This window comes from Gorilla gorilla, chromosome 7, assembly GCF_029281585.2.
Source record: "Gorilla gorilla gorilla isolate KB3781 chromosome 7, NHGRI_mGorGor1-v2.1_pri, whole genome shotgun sequence".
Lineage (NCBI taxonomy): Eukaryota > Metazoa > Chordata > Mammalia > Primates > Hominidae > Gorilla > Gorilla gorilla.
Genome location: NC_073231.2, coordinates 15245397 through 15269366, shown reverse-complemented (window position 1 = coordinate 15269366; position 23970 = coordinate 15245397). Strand labels below are relative to the sequence as shown.

Sequence of the window (23970 nt, the reverse complement as noted above, 5' to 3'; positions counted from 1 at the left end):
ATATATATATATATGTATGTATGAAAAGTGACCGTAAACATCTAGGGAGCTGCAGGTGGAAAGAGAGAACACCCAAACAGATAAACAAGTGTCTAAAAATGCTGGCAACCGAGCAAGCAAACAAAAGGCATCAGACTTCACCCTGATCCATTATCAGATCTCAGAGTCATCTATGGAATCTTCCTCCCTGAACTTTCTAAATATCCAAAGCCAAATTCCTCCCCTCCCACGTCCCTGTCCCTGGCCTCCCCATTCACACACACCCTCTTTTCCCTGTCTTGCTGTGAAACTTGGCTTTCGCCATGCACCCAGTCCCCGGGCTAACCACCACCCCCAGTACCACATTACTTTTGCTCTTCTCTTCTGGAATACTGACGTCCAAGTCTAACATCTGTCATGTGATACACCGCAATTAAATAGCCTCCTAACCAGCCCCACTTTCTCTCTGTTCTCCTACAGAGTGATGGCTCAAAACTAAATCAGGGCATGGCATTACCTGGTTTTAAAACCACTCATAGTTCTCTCACCTGCAGAATAAAGACCACACCGTCCAGCGTGACATTCAAGTTTTTTCTGAACCTGCCTCAGCAGCGTCACAGTGATGGCAATGGTGAGATCACACACACACATTTGTACATTTATAGTAGGACACACTTCATGATCCTCAGGAGTTACTCTTCCATGTTTTAGCTCCCACTGTTTCCTCTGCCTGGAATGCTTTTCTCCTTTATCTACCTGGTGAAGTCTCATCCTTCAAGTACCAGCTCCCCAGCTCCATTACTTCCTGGAAGAGAGCTCATATGGAGCTAGAGTTAAGAGTGGTTCCTCCTGACGGCCCAGCACAACAAGGCAGAATGAGTGTGTGTGTCTACAGGCAGGAGTGGCTTCTGCTACTTAAGAAAATCAAAGAAACAAGAGGACATATTTTTAAAATAACAGAAATGGAAGCAAACTGAATGAATTTTTTAAAAGTTGCTGGAAAGAGAAGAATGAAACGTGTCACAAAATAAAGAGACAAGATGATTTCTGGTCCCTTTTTATTTTCAGATGGCTTCACTTGACATTCAATTTCACTGTAAGCACTGGAACTGCACAAGCCAGCCTTTTATTAAAAAGAGAGAGAGAGAGAGAGAGCGCCATTTATTTCCATATTAACTACAAACAAGCAATGAGTCAGGTGTTTAAAAAAGAACCTGATTGCCTTAATATCATCAACAGTGCAACTTCTGAATGAGGATGTGGACTAGTAAAAATAAAAATAATGATTGATACATTTTTTTCTATTTACTTATCTACAGGGATTAGAAGGATTAGCTAGATGATGGATTGGAATGTTAAAACTCTCAGAAAACATATTTCCCTAGTTACAGATACAAACAATGAAGAACACTTGTCTTTGTGTCAAATTCTAATAAATGATATTCAGGTATATTACAAAGAAGTTAAAATGCTTATTTCAATGCCAAAGGGGGAGCTGGTGAAGTAAACTGGTTGTAACCTATTAGAGTTCTCCTTCCCCATGTTCTGCAGGGAAGAAAATAAATCAGTTCATTTTCCAAGTGCAGATCATCTCCAAATGTCATGTGCAAAATTATGCTTACCTGCCTATTAAGACAAAATGAATCAGCAGTGAAACTTACATTATGTTAAAGACAGAACAGCAAAGATGAGACAAGGTATAAATTCTGAACCGTCTAGCTAAATATTATAGGAGGTGTCCTTTTCACTTTGTAGGTCCTAGCTGAAAACTGTTGCAAAAAGGGTGGTGAAGAGTTAGCTGAAATCAAGATTCCTTGGAAGGCAATCCACAATGGATTTGCAGAATGAGGTCTGCAAGGACAAAAGTCAAATTGAATCATGTCCTTTCATCACCTGGCTAGAGACTGGTCCATACCCCCTACCATTTCCTTGATTTGGTTTACACTAAGGCATTTCTGGGCCTTTGCTACTCCTGTCTCTGCCTGAAATGTCCTTCCCCAACCTTCTCTGACTCATAAAATCTTATTGATCCTTTATGACCCAGTCCAAATGTCACTTCAGTGACCCTCCCACTTTGGCCCCATGTCCCTGGAAACAGCCCTCTGCATATACTTTTATTATACTGTTTATCTCTTGATATCATGGCTGTTTCCTCCTATGCCTGTCTCTCCCTCTGAACTCAGCCTATTCCATTTTTCTGAGCACCAAGCTCAGTGAGCATTCAAAGAATGCTTGATGAAAGAATGACTAAATTAATGCATAAATGGTGATGAAATTGCTGGTCTCAGACCTGCCCATGTCATCCCCTCTCTTAAACTGTCTACTCTCAGTTTCCAGTATCCCTTTGTTATAAGGCAAGGCCATTAGATGATTTCCAAAATAACTACAACTCCGGGATTCTAAAGCAGTTTTCTTCTGTATCAGTTAATTATTGCTGCATGACAGTCCATCCCCAAAGTTAATGATTGACTATTTATCATTTCTCTATCATTTGATGTTCTTGTCTGGGCTCATTCATGAGACTACATTCAGCTGGCTGCAGTGCAGGGACCAAGATGGACTTGTCAGGAGCCTTGGATCGAGCTGGCAGCTGAGTACCTTGGTCCTCTTCCAAGCCTCCTTTCATCCTCCACACACTAGACTAGCTTTTTTACTTGGACAAGCTCCAAGCGTGAGCAACTATCAAGCCTCTGCTACGCCATACTTGCCAGTGTCCCATTGACCGAGGCAAGTCACATGGCCAAGCCTAGTCATTGAGGGGTGAATTAGATTCAACCTCTTTCTAAGCAAAGTCGCAAATAATTTGTAGTCATTTTTAATCTACCACGACTTCATTGAAATCCTATTAATTTTCTTGTCACCACCATTGTAAATGGGATCTTTTTTCTATTTTGCCTCTTCCTGTTAATATTTTTACACTTAAATGTAGGCCCTTATCTAATTTCATTGGTTAGCCCTTCCAGCTCAATGCTTAAAAAATAGTTCTGAACTTGCTGGGAATGCTTCTGCTATTAAACCACTTATAAAGTTGATCATTGATTTAAGTAAATATTCTTTACCACTGAGGGAAATATCCCTCTATTTTATTTCACCACGGGTTTTTGTTGTTGTGGTTGTTGTTGTTTTAATTAGTCGTTCACGTTGAATGTTAACAAAATAGAATCTTAGAGGATCGAAAACTGTCTATCAGGTACTATGCTTATTAACCGGGTGATTAAATAACCTGTACACCAAACCCCTATGACATGCAATTTACACATATAAAAACCTCCATGTGTATCCCTGAACCTAAATAAAAGTTTAAAAATTGATTTTAAATTTTACAAAAAGAATCTGGTAGTATTTTTTAATTTATTAATATAACGGGTTATATGAATAGATTTCTCACTACCGAGCATTCATTCTGTTTTTTATACAGACCCTCCCTCTCCTGCCTCCCACCCTCAGTTGTCAAGAGATGACTATTCTGCATACAGACTGTCAATGGATTTCCGCCTTCCAGTTCCACTTCTTCCTCTTCCCCAGCTGTTAGCATCTAGTTCTGTGCTGTCCAACCCAATCACAACATGCCACCTGACACTACTGAACACTCTGAATATGGTGAGCTTGAATTGAAGTGTGACACAGTGTAGAATACACAGACTTTGAAGGCTTAGCACCAAAAAAAGAATGTAGATCTCTCACCAATAATTTTAATATTGAGTACATGTTGAAATGAAGCCATTTTAGATATATTGGATTAAATATCATATGAAAATTAATTTTTTTTACCTTTTTTAATGTCACTACTAAAAAATTTTAAATTATATTACATACGTAACTACATGTATCTCTATTGGACATCACTGATCTAGAGGAATTCTACTCTTTGGTTGTAGATATTCCTAAGATATTTTTACATTCCTATTTAAAGATAGTTGACCAGGGACGTTGGCTAACGCCTGTAATCCCAACACTTTGGGAGGCTAAGACGGGTAGATCGCTTGAGGCCAGGAGTTCAAGACCAACCTGGCCAACATGGTGAAACCCCTTCTCTACTAAAAATGCAAAAAATTAGCTGAGCATGGTGGCGTGGTGGCATATGCCTGTAGTCCCAGCTACACGGGAGACTGAGGCACAAGAATTGCTTGAACTCCAGAGGCAGAGGTTGCAGTGAGCTGTGCCGTGGTACCCGGTCTGGGCAACCGAGCAAGACTGTCTCAAATAAAATAAAATAAAATGGAGATAGTTGAACGTACTTGTGATCCATAGTCAGAGTTGTGACATGGCTTTGTTCTCACCTCTCTCTATACATGCCCTAGATAATCCCCTCTTCTCTGGGTTTGACCACGTGACTTAGCAAATGCAATCAGAGGGTTAAAAGTGTTTGTGTATTAGGGTTGCCCTCTCTTGCTGCTGGAACCCTGAACCGCCAAGCGAAGCAGCCAGGCCAGCCTTTTAGAGGATGAGAGACCATAAAGAAAGACAGGCCATGGTGTCTCACACATCTATTCCAGCCAAGCCCAGATCTCAGCTGACATCAGCCCCATGACTAATCCCAGGCAAGACCAGCAGAAGTGTTACCCAGCCCAGCCAGAGAATCGAAAGAAATAACAAACCGTTGTTGCTTTGTCACAAAAATTTGGATATAATTTTTATGCAGCACAGGCCAACCAACTCAATGCTCTATGTCTTTAAGATGGAAATCATGCTATGTGTATGGTGAGCACTGGCCATCCTCAATTTAATTAGTGAAACTGATTGCCAACTTCTCTAGAGTCTCTTGCAATTTTATTTTAAACTAGCCAAACCTGTCACTGGTATGTCATTTCTTACCAATGTCCTCTTCCTTACTTTCTATCTTCTTTATCATGCAGTTCAAAATTCACATACTTTATGGGTTTCTCTCAAGCAACTTCCTTCTTTGCCAACCAGTGACAGATAGGCACTCTTGCCTCCATGAGGTAACTTTTATTGCCTGCACAATAAGTAACTTTTCACAGGTAATGTGACTAACAGGTGACACAGGTCATTACCTCTCCCACGTATCTTTCAGCTGACGCATCCTCTAAATCCAGCCCACCTCCTCCCAGTGGGATCAGCGGGTATTCCCCAGGCAAGAGAGGGAGCACATATCTTCAAATTAATTAAATCTGGTATTTAGAGCAGAGTCGGCAACCAAGCAACATCATCACTAGAATTTACTGTTCATGAATCACTCTCTAATAGAATCAATTTTCTAAGAGATTTAAAACCTATTTAAATCAACACACAAATAACATGTGGCTGGGGGCTGATAACAGAACAGGGCGTTGACTGGCCACTGTAGGTTTCTTAAAGAAGGCTGCCAATTCCTAATGTGTTTGCTTTGTTTTGATTTTCTATCTTCCCCATTCTACCCACTGCAATTTGTATCCTTTTCACAGCTTCATTTTATCATGCCAGTTTGAAATTTCACGTTCAAATCGTCCAGTTACATATAAATATTCTGCTGGGTGCAGTAGCATGCACCTGCAGTCCTAGCTACTCAGGAAGTGGAGGTGGAAAAATCCCTTGAGCCCAGGAGTTTGAGGCTAGCCAGGGCAACATAGCAAGATCCCATCTCTAAAACACATAAGTGAAATTAAAATTAAAAAATTCTACTTTCAGAAATATTCAATTATAATGTCAATGAGATAAATATTTTTGGCTTGGCACAGTGGCTTATGCCTATAATCCCAGCACTCTGGGAGGCCGAGGTGGGAGATCACTTGAGGCCAGGAGTTCAAGACAAACCTGGCCAAGATGGTGAAACCCCATCTCTACCAAAAATACAATAATTAGCCAGGTGTGGTGGCGCACGCCTCTCATCCCAGCTACTCAGGAGGCTGAGGCATGAGAACCACTTGAACTTGGGAGAAGGTTGCAGTGAGCTGAGATGGCGCCATTGCATTCCAACCTAGGCGACAGAGCGAGACTCTGCCTCAAATAAAAATGTTGCAATGTATGTTGACTCTTTAGCTTATATTCCATAGGTTCAGAAAGCTAGATATACCTAAATATTGCCTTCTCACATCACTAACAATGTCATCAATACAACTGCTCTCTGCTATACTCTTGTAGGTTCCCATTTTTATTATAAATTTCGGAAACACTAGATGATGAGTATAAGGAGGTTGAAACTCAATATTACCCAAATATAGATTAATCCAGCTCTGTTAGTATTAACAAAAAATATCATTTTTGGCCGGGTGTAGTGGCTCACATCTGTAGTCCCAACATTTTGGGAGGCCAATGAGAGCAAATCACAAGGTCAGGAGATTAAGACCATCCTGGCCAACATGGTGAAACCCCATCTCTAATAAAATACAAAAAATCAATCGGGCGTGGTGGCGTATGACTATAGTCCCAGCTACTCAGGAGGCTGAGGCAGGAGAATCACTCGAACCCAGGAGATGGAGGTTGCAGTGATCCGAGATCACACCACTGCACTCCAGCCTGGGTGACAGAGCAAGACTCCATCTCAAAAAAAAAAAAAAAAATGATTTTTATATGTTACGTATTTTATAAAGGTTTTCTCACCCATCCTTATGGAAATCCTACTGAGTAGAAACCATTTCATTTTACATTTTTTTTTTTTTTTTGAGACACGGTCTTGCTCTGTTACCCAGGCTGGCACACGGTGGTGCCATCTCAGCTCACTGCAGCCTTGGCCTTCTGGCCTCAAGCAATCCTCCTTTCTCAGCCTCACAAGTAGCTGAGACTACAGGCGCCCAACATCAGACCCAGCTATTTTTTTTTTATTTTTGATAGAGACAGCGTCTCACTTTGTGGCCTAGGCTGGTCTCGAACTCTTAGGCTGAAGGCATCCTCCCATCTTGGCTTCCCAAAGTGCTGGGATTACAGGTGTGAGCTACCACACCTGGCTTTCATTTTACTATTGAAGAAAAAAGGCTCCCAGAGTTGGTGCTAATTACCTTCACATCATCAGTTCAAAAGTCACTTCTGCCTGCACCATGGTACTTACATTAAGAAAGTAAGACGTTAGAGTACATGCTCTCTAATGTCCTTCCAGCCTCAACGTTGGCTTATTTGCACATACTATAGTAGGTGTGCCCAGTTCCCTATCGCTGGGCATTTTTCCCAGGTCTCTCTGACACGTAACAGGGTCAGGAATGAAAGTATACCTGCCCAATTGTTAACATTATATGTTGTTATTGATCCAAATGAACTGAAAACCTGATAAAATGCCTAACCCATGGCATCAAGCTTTGCAAACAAATGACAAGTTTGGTAAGTTTAACAGGTTCCGTTTTGAAAGGCATCTACAAGGTAGAGGTGGCAGAGAAAGCTAAGCTGATGACAAAATGGTCTTTCTCAAAAGCGTATGCTTAGAAAGTCTCTATTTTATGACATTCACTTTACTAGACTTTAAACAATTCTCACATCAACCATAAAGCAAGCAATATGCATTTCTGCATGTGTCTATATGGTGTACTTTTGAAATCAGTATGCATTAATCAATGTTAATAATGAGTAACTCCTCTATTTCTCATATTGTAGCTGTTTCAGTGGAATTTATCCCGTTTCTGTCTGGGTAAAACATAACTGAGAGCAGCAGTGAGACAGGATAAAGAACTTTCTAGTGCAGGTTTACAGTGTGTTCCACGCTTAGCAATGACTGGTGAAAAATCACATGTCCGTCCTGCTACTCAGATTATGACAATGTATTACTGTTCAGGGAAGGGGGGGCTATTATGCCCTGAAAATATGGAAGGAGACACTTGCTTTTATACTCCTTTTTCTTTCCCAAGTCCAGGGGATTCATCAGTCAAAATGGCTTGTTAAATTAATTAGTTTTTACTTTCTCCAAAACAGTAAGTCCTATGGGATGGGGCAATACTTCTCTTACGAACCACCACAGTTTTATCTGACATCTTTCGGCTAAAATTTTCCCTTTTATATAATTTAAACTTTCTTTTACTTATTTATTATCATTATTACTACTATTGTTATTTTGGAGACAGAGTTTCGCTCTTGTCACCCAGGCTGGAGTGCAGTGGTGCAATCTCGGCTCACTGCAACCTCTGCCTCCCAGGTTCAAATGATTCTGGTGCCTCAGCCTCCCATGTAGCTGGGACTACAGGGATGCACCAACCATGCCTGGCTAATTTTTTTGTATTTTTAGTAGAGACATGGTTTTGCCATGTTGGCCAGGCTAGTCTCAAACTCCTGACCTCAGGTGATCCACCTGCCTCAGCACCCCAAAGTGCTGGGATTATAGGCGTGAGCCACAGTGCCTGGCCTAAACATTGTAACTGAAGTTTATGAACTAGAAATATACAATGTTTCCCTGTGTTACTAGGTTCAACATATTTTGTACATAAGTTCAGAATTCCAATAGCATAATATTGTACACATAAAATTAGACCATTCATAGGGTTGCCTTATTTGCTTAGCGACCACAGGTAAGAAAGGGTATTCAGAGTTCCAGGAAAAAAATAAGAAAATATGTTTGTTAATACTTCTAAGGATGCTATGCTCACCAGTATTAATATGATAATATTTAAAATGACCTTTGGAATGAAGAAATAATATAAAGATGAAAAATCAGGCTGTCTGGTTTTTTTCTTTACCAGTATACAGCGTATTTGCTGAACATATTCTTGAAGTTCAAAGTCAATGCCATATGTGAATTTTGTTATGACTGATTTGTATGTTGAATTTCATCATTGCTATTTGTTTCCATGTAAAGACTGTTTCTATATCATGTTTAAACATAAAAAATACTTACATATGTGGAAATATACCACTCCATTTTTTCCTGGAATATGTGCACATCACTTATTCTGCATGTATTTCTGTGAATGGCCTGACTGTTATGGTATCAAAATAGAATTTAGCTCTGTTCACATAAGACTAGAGCTAGTTATGGCCATAAAAGACTAGAGCTAGTTATGGCACATTCACAATTATGGGAGAAAAAATGTGTGTCATAGGAATGTGAGATTTTACTTCAAAATTAGAAAAACGGAGACACTTAACTGATCATGATTTTTTAAAATAATCTTTTTCATATGTTTAAAATTCTAGAGAAATAAAATGTGTAAAATCTCAAACAAAATAAAAATCAATTGTACATCCCATTGTTCCTTCTAGTATTTTTGTATACACAGATATTCTTTTTAAGATTTAATTGGTTTCATACTGCCCCACTACTTTATAATCAGCTTATTATAAAGGGTACTCTAGGCTGGGTGTGGCGGCTCACACCTGTAATCCCAGCACTTTGGGAGGCTGAGGTGGGTGGATCACGAGGTCAAGAGATTGAGACCATCCTGGTCAACATTGTGAAAACCTGTCTCTACTAAAAATACAAAAAAATTAGCTGGGTGTGGTGGGGCACACCTGTAGTCCCAGCTGCTGGGGAGGCTGAGGCAGGAGAATCGCTCGAACCCTGGAGGTGGAGGTTTCAGTGAGGCGAGATCATGCCACTGTACTCCAGCCTGGCAACAGAGCGAGACTCCGTCTCAACAACAACAACAAAGGTACTCTAGTGGATATCTTTATACTAAATCTTTCTACATACTCTGTTTATTTCCTTGAAGCAAACACCTAGAAAGTTAATTCAGAAACCAAAGTAAAGGTTCATATTTAAGATTTTTAAAAACAAATTTCAACATCATGTCTGAAATAAATGTTTATTTACTTTACCTCTAGTAGTGATTTTTTTCCGCAACTCTGGCCAAATTTGGGTAGTATTTTTCCCCCTACATGATTCCAATTTAAGAGGAAAAAAAATAGTTTCTCTTTGTTCTATTTGGCATTTTTGTGAATAAAAGGGTCATTTAATTCATCACCCTGGAACTTGACTAGTTGATGTCTATTTTCTTTTTCTCTGTGCATATTCTTCGCCCAATTTTCACCGCAATACTAAGATTTCCTGTTGATTTGCCAGATAGATGAAACATCAACTTCTTTTCCGCCACGTAAACTAATAAAGATTTGTCTTAATTTTGTGTGAGGCATGTTGAAATCAAAATATTTTAAACTCTCACGTAGCTAAATCTATCAACCTTTTTCTCTATCATTGCCATCTTGGATGTTTTGCTTAGAAAACCTTTTCACTCCTGTAGCTTTATCTCCACCTCCACTTCCTTCTAATTCTTTTATTATTAGTTTTTTGTCTTGTTGTGTTTTGTTCGTGGTTTTTTGTTTTGTTTTTTGTTTTTGTTTTGTTTTTGTTTTTTGAGACGGAGTTTCCCTCTTTTGCCCAGGCTGGAGTGAAGTGGCACGATCTCGGCTCACTGCAACCTCCAACCCCCATGTTCAAGCAATTCTCCTGCTTCATCCTCCTGAGTAGCTGGGATTATAGGCACTCGCAACCAAGCCTGGCTAATTTTTGTATTTTTAGTAGAGATGGGGTTTCACCATGTTCGCCAGGCTGGTCTCGAACTCCTGACCTCAAGTGATCCACCTGCCTCAGCCTCCCAGAGTGCTGAATTACAGGCATGAGCCATTGCGCCCGGCCAGTATTAGTTTTTACGTGTAACTAGGTAGTCCACCTAGACTTTGTTTTTACATATTTTGTGATGTATATGTATGAACTTAGGTTTTTTCTTCTTCCAAAGCTAACCAATTGCCACAATACTGTTGAGTTTTCATGCCTTTCTCTATGATTTGAAATCCCACTTTTCTCACATTATAAATTTATAACTAAGGTCTATTTTTTTGCTTCAACTGATGATATTTTTATTGATCTACCTTCATATTCTAGTGCTAACATAGAATTTAAGTTATTATAGCTTTAAACTACATTTAACAGCTGGAGTGTCCAGACCCTTTCATAACCGTTCTATTTAAAAGTTTCTTGATGTGTTTCATTCATTTATTTTTTTTTTTTTGAATGAACTTTGAAATCACCTGTCCAGTTCCTGTCTGACACTTTATTGGGATTGGATTGGGTCTGTACATTAACATGGAAAGCGTCACCATCGCTGTAGTACTCGGTTTTTACATTTAGGACTTTGCCCAGTGGCCATGTGGTTTTCTCAAAAGATAAATTTTGCCAAAAACGAAACAAACCGCTTGTGAATAAAAATAAAGAAATAAATAACAACACAAACTGAAAATTCTCTCAAAGACCTCAATGAATTTCGTCCATGGCATGGTAAATATGTTTACCCTGCAGTAGACAGGAAGGGCCAGGGTTGAAGGGAAGCAAGCATGGCGAGACAGAGGCAGCTGCTGATTCCTAGAACAGCAACTCCCACCCCAACTCCCACCCAGCATTTCCCTCTTGACAAGGGAGGCCACTGTGACTGTACGCCAAGAAGGGTTTGAAGCCACTAGAAGATAAAACTTAAGCATATTTTTTGAAATAGTGGCATAGTATCACAGGATGCCTTCTGATTTGTGTGAGAGGGTGGCAAGTTGATTCCTGTTTTAGTGGCCATCTAAAGTCGCCACACAGGAAATGAAATAAGACAAATTCAAAATGTTGTATACTCTCAAGTGTGTAATCCCAGCACTTTGGGAGGCCGAGGCAGGCAGATCACTTGAGGCCAGGAGTTTGAGCCCAGCCTGGCCAACATGGCAAAACCCTGTCTCTACTAAAAATACAAAAATTAGCCAGGCATGGTGGTGTGCACCTATAATCCCAGCTACTCAGGAGGCTGAGGTAGGAGAATCGCTTGAACCCGAGAGGCAGAAGTTGTAGTGAGCCAAGATCACTACAGTGAGTGAGATTCCATCTCAAAAAAAAAAAAAAAACTATACATCACAGCAGCATTCACAATAACCAAAAAAGGTAGAAGCAACCCAAGGGTTCACTGATGGATGACTGGATAAACAAAATCTGGAATTTATCGACAATAGGATATTATTTATTGCCATAATAAGAAGGAAGGAAATTCTGACATACGCTACAACATAGATGAATCTCGAGCGCATTATGCTAAGTGAAATAAGCCTGTCACAAGATAACAAATATTGTATGAATCCATTTATATAAGCCATCTAGAGTAGTCAAATTCAGAGTGACAGAAAATAGAGGGGTGATTGCTAGGTGCTTGGGGGATAGCAAGGATGGAGAATTGATGAATGGGTATAGAATTCCAGTCGTACAAAATGGAAAGAGTTCTGCCAGTTGCTTGCACAACAAGGTGAATGAACCTAACACTACTGACCTGTACCTAGGTGATCTGTACATGTAACATGGTTAAGATGGTAAATTTTATGTGTATGTTACTATAATTTTTTAAAAAGCGATGTATGCTACATTCTTCTATTGTGTTACTATGCAGGAACTTTACAAAAATTCTTTCATTTATTTAATAGATATGTACTGAGTACCACTAAGAGCTAGGCACTATTCCAGCAGCTGAGATATAGCCACAAGCAACATCTCTAGTCTTTGAAACTTACAACACAGTGTAGGAAACAGTATAGATAAGTCAGTACACACATATTAGAAAACACCTGGCAGTGATAAATTCTATAAAGAGAACAAAGTAGAGGGAAGTGATACTGAGCTAACAAGAGGGCTATTTTACACTCGATGTGAAAAGTTATTGATTTATTTTCTACAATATTAGGCACTCACAGTTGGTAAAACAGCTGTTGGACTACTGGCCAAAAAGAAAAACTAATACAATATTGAAGGGGCTTTGTTCAATTCAGGCTGTTTTAATGCTATTTAAAAATAAAGATCATAGTTTAAGTTTTTTCATAGTCTAATTTTTATTCTATAACTCACTGAAGTAGATTTACCATAGGATGATTATCAGTGGAGTTCATTTCTCACTCCTATTCAGAATTCTCCTAGTATAACATTGTGAACAAAATTGTCTTATCGCTTAGCAAACACAGGAAAGGGTGTTCAGAGTTCCAGGAAGAAAAAGAGAAAATAGCCTTTGGAGAAAGTAAAATAAAGACCTGGCAGAGGGAATCTGAGGACATCTTATCATGGCAAAGTGATCTAGTGCAGGGGTCCCCAACCCCTGGGCCACCAACCAGTACCAGTCTATGGCCTGTCGGGAACTGGGCCACACAGTAGGAGGTGAGCCGCGGGCGAGCGAGCATTACCGCCTGAGCTCCACCTCCTGTCAGATCAGTGGTGGCTTTAGATTCTCATGGGAGTGTGAACCCCATTGTAACCCACACATGCGAGGGATCTAGGTTGCCTGATCATCCAAGATGGAACAGTTTCATCCCGAAACCATCTTTACCCCCACAACCCCATGGAAAAATTACCTTTCATGAAACCTGTCCCTGGTGCCAAAGAGTTTGAGGACTTATGATCTAGTGGACCCTCTGTCCTAGCCAAAGTTGGTAATGTGACTTTCCAAGATGAAGCTGTCGCAGGTTGCAGCTTTGTGCGAGGTGGTAGCAGAGGCCTAGAGTGCAGGCAAACAGGGGACTCAGCATCAGTCCCTTCAGAATTCATTGCTGGGGGCTCACTATTCATTTCAAAACCTGCAGCATAGTGAACAGATTCTTGCATTACTACCGGGCCCTTCTTCAGAAAAGAAATCTGTGGTAGAACCTGGGTATCCACTTACACAGCCAGGTCCTAATCTCAGCAATCATTCATTCATTCCTACCACACAGTGACTCATGCTTTATTTCTCCCTCAGACTTCAGATGAACTCAGAAGGCCAGGGAACAGAGGTCAGCTCTATCCCCAGATGCTATGCTTAACAAAGTCACTTCTTTCTCTATTGTCACAGAAAGTGAGCCCCACAGGCCTACGCTTATTTGTCGTAAATATCTGGAGCTATCCCATACTCGTATGGGATAGATTGTTTTCTATGCTAAGCAAAAAGAAACATTCAAACAAATCAACCTGCTTACTGAGATGTATGTCACAATCTGTTTTGGCCAGATGGTCATTTGTTGGAAAATTCAGTAGGTACTATGTAGAAGAACACAGGGCAGAAAGACATAATATTGATTTGTTGAGTGGCTGCGGTGGCCCAGGCACCAAGATGTGTCTGGAGGACAGAACAGAACAAGATCCATGTGGTCCCTGCCCTCAGAGAACTCCCAGACCAGCTAGAAAACAAAATGATTCAAGGACTAAGGAACTGTGGTAAGTGCTGTGACAGAAGGGGTGTCATGGAAGTATATGAAAGGAAAAATTAACTTCATCTAGGGGATGAGGAAACCCTCCCAGAGAAAATGGCACTTAAGCAAAGATCTAAGGATGCACTGGAGTGGGGAAGCGATAGGCAGGGCACTAGGAAAAGACAAGGGCATTTGCAAAGGTCTAGAAGCAAAAGGGCACACAATGTTCGGGGAAAATGTGGGGGGAAATCCAGTTTCTTTGGGTTGTAATGTGAGGAGATGAGGCCGAAGGGAGGGAGAGACAGGGCTGGAATGCAGGGCTGGGTGGGACTGGGAATGGTCTTGTAAAGGGTTGATGCAGGCCAGCTGTGAGGGTCGTGTGGCTAATAAAAAGGGAGCCACAAAGCCCGGTGTAGGAGACCAGTTAGCAGCTTAAGGAGAAAGATGGGAGAATGGCCTGTACTGGGAAGAGGCAGTAGAGAAGAAAGAGACATGGAAGGACGAAAGACAGATTTAGGAGGCAGAACACCCAGGATTCCCTTCCTCCCCACAGGTAAATAACACCTGGGCTTCACTCATTCCGCAGAGATCTAAGCAAAAACGAAACTATTTTGGAAGAGGATTCAAATCACATGAAGCATTTATGAAGTGGCAGTGTCGCACATGATACCTTCTGATATGTATGAGAGGGATGGCAGATTGATTCCTGCTTTAGATAGTCAATCGCCACACAGTTAATGAAACAAGACAAATTTTAAATGATGCATAGGCCAGGCACAGTGGCTCACACCTGTAATCCCAGCACTTTGGGAAGCCAAGGTTGGCAGATGAGTTGAGGTCATGAGTTCGAGACCAGCCTGGGCAACAAGGTAAACTTCCGTCTCTACTAAAAATACAAAAATTATCTGGGCATGGTGGTGGGTGCCTATAATCCCAGCTACTAGGGAGGCTGAGGCAGGAGAACTGCTTGCTTGAACCCAGGAACCAGAGGATGCAGTGGGCCAAGATTTTGCCGTCACACTCTAGGCTGGGCAGCAGAGCAAGACTCCATCTCGAAAAAAATTTTTTTAATTAAAAAAAATTAAAAGTGATGTATATATCACTATTACATGAATGATGCAACAGCATTATTCACAAAAGCCAAAAGGTAAAAGCAATCTAAGTGTCTATGGATGGAAGACTGGATAAACAAAATGTGGTATTTATGTACAATAGAATATCATTCAACCTTCAAAAGGAAGGACATTCTGACACATGCTACAATATGGATGAACCTGGAGGACATTAAGCTCAGTGAAATAAGCCAGTCACGAAAGGACAAATACTGTCCGATTCCAGTTCTATGAGGTACCTAAAAGTAGTTAAATTTATAGAGAGAAAAAAGTAGAATGGTGATCACCAGGGCCTGTGAGGGAGGGAGGAAAGGGGAGTTAGTGTTTAGTGGATACAGTGTCAGTTTGGGAAGAGGAAAAAATCCCAGGAGTGGATGGTGGTGAGGGTATCACAACAACGTGAATGTACGTCATACCAATGAGCTGTACACTTAAAGATGGTTACAACGGTCAACTGTATGTTACATGTATGTTACCACAGGTTTTTTTTTTAATTTAAAAATATTCTTTTAAAAAAAGCAGTCACCGTCATTCCTAGTGTTGTCCACTCTGGAATATTCAAAATTATTTCAAACCAATGCTAAATTAACTTGAATTTTAAAAATAGTTTTAATTTTAAACAATTATAAAGGCAATACATTTTCATTGTAAAAATATAGAAAATACAAAAAAGTGTTATTAAAAGATAATTTTTAGAAAAAATGTAAACATCGTGACTTTCACACAAATATAAAATGAATATTTGTGAAAGAGGTTATTTAACTCATTATTGAATAAGGAAACCAGTATGATGTTAAAACTAAAGAAGCTGGCCACTTGCCTGCAGTCCTAGCTACTCCAGAGGCTGAGGCGGGAGACTCACCTGAGCCCAGGAGTTTGCAACCAGCCTGGGCAACACAGCGAAACTCCCCAACCCTGTTTAAAATAAATAAATAAATAAACAAAAGAAAAAGGAAAAAAAAAAAGCAAAGAACAAAAGGACACACATATACAGGCAAACAGGAATGCTAAAATGAATTTACAAATCAATGCCATACTGGTCAGTATCCATTGGACAATAATCATTCCACTGGGACGAACTCATTAGCCTTGATGTTGGCAAAAGTCATTTGCAATACTACAGGCTTTCTATAATTTATAGAGTTGTAAAATAACCTACAGACGAGGAAAGGCCACAGTACACTGTAAAATTAAATAAACCTGCAAAAAAACGCTAAGCAGGACATCCGGGAACACTGGTCCCTCTTTCTAATTCCCTTGAAAGTCTCACAAGGCTGAAAAAGGAAAGTAAAATCCTTGTGTAACCCTTCTGCCCAGAAATACACTGGCACGGATTCTTTAGAGACGAATTTAATCCAGAGTGTGGAGCCCTTATTAAGGAAATAATCAGGTGCAACGTTCTGGGACACGCTCCTGGACTGGGTGGGCTTCTGCACACTCACCCAGCGCACCTCCAATCCCCGGGAGCGCTCGGCACCGCCCACTTCTCTGCGAGTGGCTGCAAGTTGCAGAGCAAACCAGGGGGCGATCGGGAACCCTCTGGGAGTAAAGCGCTAAGCTATAAGCGCAGGGTCGACGGGCAGGGACCGGAAACAAATTCTAGGAACCGAGATCCGCTGAGCAGCAGGGAAGCTGCGCAGCCACCGCGTCCCGCCAGCGCCGCCTCTTTCCCTCCCCGCCCACCGCCCGCCTGGCCCGGCGGGGCGGCGCGAGGAGCCAGGGGCGGGGCGACCTTTGCTCCGGCCGTGAGCAGTCCAGGCTAGGCGTGGCCCAGCCGCCCGGTTGCAAGGTGGGGTGTCCCCGCCGCTCGGATCCCCATCTCGCCTGCCGCGGGCGAGGTGGCCCCGCCGCTTCCTGCGCTCACCTCGGGTCCCTCCCTCCCGGGCCGGGTTTGGCCGCGGCGGCCGCCCCTGGGCGCCCGCGCCCGGACCCGCGGTTTCGGTCAGACCCGCCCGCGGGCTGGTTTCGATTAGGGCCAGTAGGAGGGCGGAGCGGCCGGGACGCCAGGAGGGAACTAGCCTAAGTGGGGACGGTCCCCGTGCAGGAGACAAAGAGCGTCCCTGGAGCTATCAGGGCTCAGGAGCCCGACCCGGAGCCCGGGGCGTCCGCGCTGACTTCGGGTCCCCGGAGCCTGGGGCACGGCAGGGAGAAGACGACGGCGGAGAAGGCGACAGCGGAGAAGGAAGGCAGGCTGCAGGGGCGCCGTCGGCGCGGTGGGCCGGGATGCGGACGCCGGTGGTGATGACGCTGGGCATGGTGTTCGCGCCCTGCGGGCTGCTGCTCAACCTGACCTGCACCCTGGCGCCCGGCTGGCGGCTGGTGAAGGGCTTCCTGAACCAGCCAGTGGACGTGGAGTTGTACCAGGGCCTGTGGGACATGTGTCGCGAGCAGAGCAGCCGCGAGCGCGAGTGCGGCCAGACGGACCAGTGGGGCTACTTCGAGGCCCAGCCCGTGCTGGTGGCGCGGGCACTCATGGTCACCTCGCTGGCCGCCACGGTCCTGGGGCTTCTGCTGGCGTCGCTGGGCGTGCGCTGCTGGCAGGACGAGCCCAACTTCGTGCTGGCAGGGCTCTCCGGCGTCGTGCTCTTCGTCGCTGGCCTCCTCAGCCTCATCCCGGTGTCCTGGTACAACCACTTCTTGGGGGACCGCGACGTCCTGCCCGCCCCGGCCAGCCCGGTCACGGTGCAGGTCAGCTACAGCCTGGTCCTGGGCTACCTGGGCAGCTGCCTCCTGCTGCTGGGCGGCTTCTCGCTGGCGCTCAGCTTCGCGCCCTGGTGCGAGGAGCGTTGTCGCCGCCGCCGCAAGGCGCCCTCCGCCGGGCCTCGCCGCAGCAGCGTCAGCACCATCCAAGTGGAGTGGCCCGAGCCCGACCTGGCGCCCGCCATCAAGTACTACAGCGACGGCCAGCACCGACCGCCGCCTGCCCAGCACCAGAAGCCCAAGCCCAAGCCGAAGGTCGGCTTCCCCATGCCGCGGCCGCGGCCCAAGGCCTACACCAACTCGGTGGACGTCCTCGACGGGGAGGGGTGGGAGTCCCAGGACGCTCCCTCGTGCAGCACCCACCCCTGCGACAGCTCGCTGCCCTGCGACTCCGACCTCTAGACGCTTGTAGAGCCTGGGGGGCGCCGGGTGGCAAAGGACTCACCCCCGCACAGGCCCGCCTGGCTTCGAGGTGGAACCCGGACACTTGCCCCTCACTGGTGTGGATGGAAATCTGCCTTTCGTGGGACCAAACAGGACTCCATGGACGATTAGTTCAGGTTGGGTTTGGTTTTCTTCTTAAAGAGTTTAGTTTTCCTCTCCACAGGGAGTGGAGTCACTCTTAGGGAGTGACGGGCTTTTCATATATTTTTGCTGAAGAATATATGGAAAGGGTGGCATTTGCGTCACGTGGACCAGGGACAGTGCTGAAATCAGCAGTGCTCAGAAACAATTTAACATGTTGAAACGACAATATTCTAAAATACTGATGAATCTTGCATCAGTATAATTATTGGGGTTTTTTTTCTTTTTCCTACTGTATAACTCCTTGCCATGCAAACTCTCAAGAGGCCAATATATTCCTGGCCATGTTTGAATGAGCCTCTTAAAATAAACTTAGAGCCATGCAAATGCCAGCAGCTTAATGGATTTCATGGAATGAAATACCGTGATGAACTCATAGCTACATATCATTGCATAAATGGGATTTATCTTTTTTCTCACTTATTTTTGCCGTGAAAGTCGAGGGCATGCAAGAGTTTCTCTTCCAGAAGCCAGGAGGAGAACCAATGTCCTAATGCTGTACTATTCCACCCTTTGGACGCCTCATCCAGGACGCAGAGGACTCTAGGTTTAACATTTTGTACAAAATGGAACCTGTTAATCACATTAAAGCACATATGTATATATCTTTTATTTATAAATAAAATTTTAAAACAATAGTTTCAGTATATCCACAAAAGCTCTTTTGTCTTCAGTACAACGTTTGGGAGTTTAAACATTCATTACTAACAATTTCCTGGCTGCCTCGGCACTTGTGTCTGAAATCTAGCACTCAAATCTTTGCACCTCTTAGCATAAGGTTACTAAAAAAAGCCAACGGGCCCCATTTAAGTCCCTGATTGCTTCGGTTTCAGGTTCATGCCGTTTCTGTGCAAAGCCAAGTCTATTGCTGAGAAAACGAGAAGCACCAGTTTCCACTTGAGGTGAGACTGGAAATCTTTTCCTTTGTAGCAGTGGTGTTTAGAATCACAGGAAGGCAGCTATGTGTTCCATGAAGGGGACTGGGTCTCCAGCAGGGCTGGCTTCAATTCCAAGTGGTTGATTTAAGGGTACCTTTAACTGAACTGAATCTCATCTTTAAAACCTGCCGTTCAGAGGTAGGAACATTCATTCAGTTCAGCAAGCACTGATAATAGCTATAGTGAGGCTAACTTAATAGCACATGCTGCCTGTTAGAGTGGAAGGGATGACAGAGATTCACTTCCCTTGCCATTTGGTACTGGAATCACTTCTTTCTCTCTTTCTGAAGCCAGGCTTTAACGTGTAGGCTGTATCACTTTGGAATCTCTTTCAAATGCAGATTCTGATTCAGTAGATCTGGAGTGAGGCCCTGAAAAGATTTCCTAACTGGCTCCCAGGAGATGCCAATGCTGCCGGCTCATGGACCACACTTGGAGTTGCAAGGCTTTCACTGGGACTGTCTCACTCGAATTTCAATCCCAACTGGTGGCTCATATTCAGACCTTTGAGTGCCTGCTACCGAGATGCGCTTGGGGACTTGCTTGAGGGTACAGAGCCAGAAGGGAGAAAGTGCAACAGGGCTCTTTTCCACTAACACCTCCGAAGGCAGCAATTAGGGACCTGAGAAGTCAGCACCTAGCAGACACCGTACAGGTACTGGGCTCCTGGCAAATGGTGAGTCTGGGCTGCATCATAATTCTATCTCCAGGGAAGCTTTGGTAAAAACGCACAAAACTTTTGTGTGTTTTGCTTTTCTCCCCATCCCAATGATTCTCCACTGCCTTATATGCAAAACATTTCCTGCCTGAGGATTAGGATTCGGTTGCTGAGAGTTGAAACTCTACTTTTCCCCTATCAAGAGAACAAAGCCAAAACTCCTCCTTTAAAAATACAAACTCCTTTTTGCTATAGAAATATTCAAGACAGCCTGTAATCCCAGTGCTTTGGGAGGCCAAGTGGAAGGAATGCTTTGAGGCCAGGAGTTCGAGACCAGCCTGGGCAACATAGCTAGACCCCATGTCTACAAAAAAATTTTTAAAAGTTAGTCAGGCATAGTGGCAACATGCCTAGAGTCCTAGCTACTTAGGAGGCTGAGGCAGCAGGATCACTTGAGCCCAGGAGTTCAAGGCAGTAGTGAACTAAAAGCACATCACTGCGTTCCAGGCTGGGCAACACAGTGAGACTGTCTCTTAAATTTAAAAAAAAAAAAAAAAAAAACGAGTATGATGGCTCATGCCTGTAACCCCAGCACTTTGGGAGGCCGAGGTGGGCCCATCACGAGGTCAGGAAATCGAGACCATCCTGGCTAACATGGTGAAACCCCGTCTCTACTAAAAATACAAAAAATTAGCCGGGCATGGTAGCGGGCGCCTGTAGTCCCAGCTACTCCGGAGGCTGAGGCAGGAGAATGGCGTGAACCCAGGAGGAGGAGCTTGCAGTGAGCCGAGATGGTGCCACTGCACTCCAGCCTGGGTGACAGAGCAAGACTCTGTCTCAAAGAAAAAAAAAAAAAAAAAAAAGGTTCAGGACAGCATGGAAAGAGAGTCCTGCATCAGTCTGGGATCCACGTTTGCCGTGCGGGTCATTCTCTGCCACAGCAAGTCTCAGGAGTTGCTGCTGTGGGCAAGAATTTATCCTAAACTTTTCCTAAACTTACCACTGACCAGCCCAGCAACTGCACCACAGAGAACACACTCAAAGCACTTGTGTCTTGCATCAAGCCCTCTGACCTACCAGACTCATGTTTAATCCTCCCAATCCCCAAAGGAAGTATGAGTCCCCATTGAATGGATGAAGTCTTTTCTAGATTACTCAAGTGATGCCAGGAGGACGGTGAGATCTGTGAAGGTAGGGCAGAAACTGCTTTAAGGCACCCCTGCTCTACCCGTTCGCCAATCTGGCTCTTATCTGGACACACGCCCTCACCAAGGAGGGGTGTGGCTTTGAGCACACAGCCGGTTCTCCACCGTGGAGGCTGCGGGAGGTGCTGTCAGGGTGCTTTGGCAACCATCCTTCCCTTCACTGTGTAGATCGTTCACCCACTATGTTTTTGAGCGTCTGACATTTTGCCAGCACATTTGTGGGCACCATGGAAAACAATACCATCCAGGCCCATTCTGTATGGAACTTAAATAATCTCCAGTGATCATGTACAAATAAAATGAAAAAGATTAAGCCAGGAATCGAGGGATGGAGGAACAAAGGTGTTTTTTCTTTTTGTTTTGTTTTGTTTTTTGGAGACAGGGTCTCACTTTGTCACCCAGGCTAAAGTGCAGTGACATGATCAGGGCTCACTGCAGCCTCAACCTCCCAACCTCAGTGGATCCTCCAGCCTCAGCCTTCCAAGTAGCTGGGACCACAGATATGCATCACATCACCCAGCTAATTTTTTTTTTTTTTTTTTAACAGACAGAATCTCACTATGTCACCCAGGCTGGTCTCAAACTCCTGAGCTCAAGTGATCCTCTCACCTTGGCTTCCCAAAGTGCTGGAATTAGAGGTGAAAGCTCCCACACCTGGCCAAAGGTGATATTTTAGGAAAAGTGGTCAAGAAGTAGGAGGTACTTGGGCAGAGAACTGAAAGGAGAGGAGCCTTTTAGGCAGAAGGAACAACTTCAAGTTTCCACTAGAGAAAACAGGTGGGCGTCGCAGTCTTACTACCAGCTAGTTTTGCTTCTTTTTCTAGAATCGGGTGGTAAGGCCAAGAAGCAGCTGGTGGTACAACGGAGTAACCCTGAGTCAACCTTGTCATCTACTCTTTGCCAGGCTAACAGATTCAGAGGGAATACCATCTCGAACAAATTCACCCTGTCTTCTAGAATATTTCCGTAAGCAGACAGGGAGGGTCTCTGGGGATTCTAGGAATTTAATCAACTTGAGCAATCAGCCTGTTTTGCAGCCTCGTGCCCTGCAGTCTGTTTCTTCCTAGACCCTGTGTGGTCACCCAGCAGGTTAAAAGCAGCTCCTGACAGGTCCCAACAACTTTTAGATGAATTCGGTGAACTTTCCTCATGGCCATTCTATAGTCTCCACCCCAGGGGAACAGCAGCTTCAGCAGCAACCACGTGCCACCTATGTGCTGGCTTGAGAACTCACTGCATTGGTGCCACTGGGACCTCTCCTCGGCATGCGACGCAGTCCCTCCTTTCTCCATTACCCCTTAAAACCCTCCTGTCACATTCCCCCTGGGAGACACTGCTTTGGAGAGTAATCCCAGTGCCCCTCTTCCTTGTGCCAAGTAATAAAACTCCTGTTGATCACACACCTGCGTTCTCAAGGAGCGTGGTTTGTTATTCATCGGACCAACAAACCCTGATTTTTGGGGGGTAACATTTCCAGAATCAAAAATAAGCAATTTCTTTTTTTTTTTTTTTTTTTTTGACAGGGTCTCCCTCTGTCACCCAGGCTGGAGTGCAGTGGCATGATCTCGGCTCACTGCAGCTTGAATCTCCCAGGTTCAAGCGATTCTCCCACCTCAGCCTCCCAAGTAGCTGGGACCACAAGCACACACCACCATGCCTGGCTAATTTTTTGCATTTTTTGTAGAGAGTGTGTTTCTCCATGTTGCCCAGACTGGTCTCGAACTCCTGAGCTCAGGAGATCCACCTGCCTCAGCCTCCCAAAATGCTGGGATTACAGGCGTGAGCCACTATGTAAGCAAAAAATAAGCAACTTCATATGTGAATAGTCCTCCACTAAGCAGGACTGAACATATGAAAATGAGGTTTCATTTGTTCAAATCAAGGAAAATATAGACAGAGCTTAGCAGGGGGGACAGTGCTGACAAGGGGACTTGATTCTTCAGTAGCACATGGAGAGAATGGCTTAAGGCTTGATTGAACCCATTTAACTCTTGTCCTACTGGTGGCCCAAGTTATACCAAGGCGCTGACAAGGTGAGCCAGCAGCCCCTCTTGTAAAGCAATGTGACCAATAAGCTGGGTTGAGAGCCTGGGAGGGCAGGAGATGCCTTTCACAGGTACCAAATGACTCTCCATTGTTTTGCATAGAGAAAGTGACGTGGAGCCTGCGGCCACTGACACTTCTCCCCCACCACCATGTTTGCTATTCACAGTGGCTCCCAAAGAGCTGCCTCTCACCACGGGGCTGAGGGAGGCTAGACAAGATCACTGCAATTTTTCTAGAACTTTGATGATACCTGTCTCCCAAGAGGGTAAGCCTTGCCCTTGCTGGGCTTCTGTTTCCTCATCCATTAAACTGGGAAGAATGAATTCGATATTTTCAAAGGGCCTCTCTAACTTTATTCTGAGGGTGGCAGTTAAGAATTAAAGGAGGCTGAGAGGAGAGACATAAAATTTGAACAGTGGAGCCTGAGGAAGCTGACTGATGTGTAAAATTTTTTTAACAATAATTTGTTTTAAGTTCCAGGGTACATGTGCAGGATGTGCAGGTTTGTTACATAGGCAAACGTGTGCCATGGTGGTTTGCTGCACAAACCAACCCATCACCTAGGTATTAAGCCCAGGATGCATTAGCTCTTTTCCCTAATGCTCTCCTCCCACCATCCTCCTCCAAAACATCCCAGGGAGTGTTGTTTCCCTCCCTGTGTCCAGGTGTTCTCGTTGTTCAGCTCCCACTTATGAGTGAGAATATGCAGTGCTTGGTTTTCT

General features: G+C 44.0%; 1 protein-coding gene across 1 annotated transcript; it reads left to right on the top strand.

Moving 5' to 3' along the window:
* Positions 1-16849: 16849 nt before the first annotated feature.
* On the top strand, positions 16850-19049 carry CLDN23 (claudin 23). Its single transcript, XM_031013875.3, has one exon. The coding sequence runs from the start codon at positions 17340-17342 to the stop codon at positions 18216-18218; it is 879 nt and encodes a 292-aa protein (XP_030869735.1). The 5' UTR covers positions 16850-17339; the 3' UTR covers positions 18219-19049.
* Positions 19050-23970: the final 4921 nt, after the last annotated feature.

Coding starts and splice junctions, on each gene's coding strand:
- CLDN23 (XM_031013875.3), top strand. CDS start 17,340: ATGCGGACGCCGGTGGTGATGACGCTGGGCATGGTGTTCGCGCCCTGC.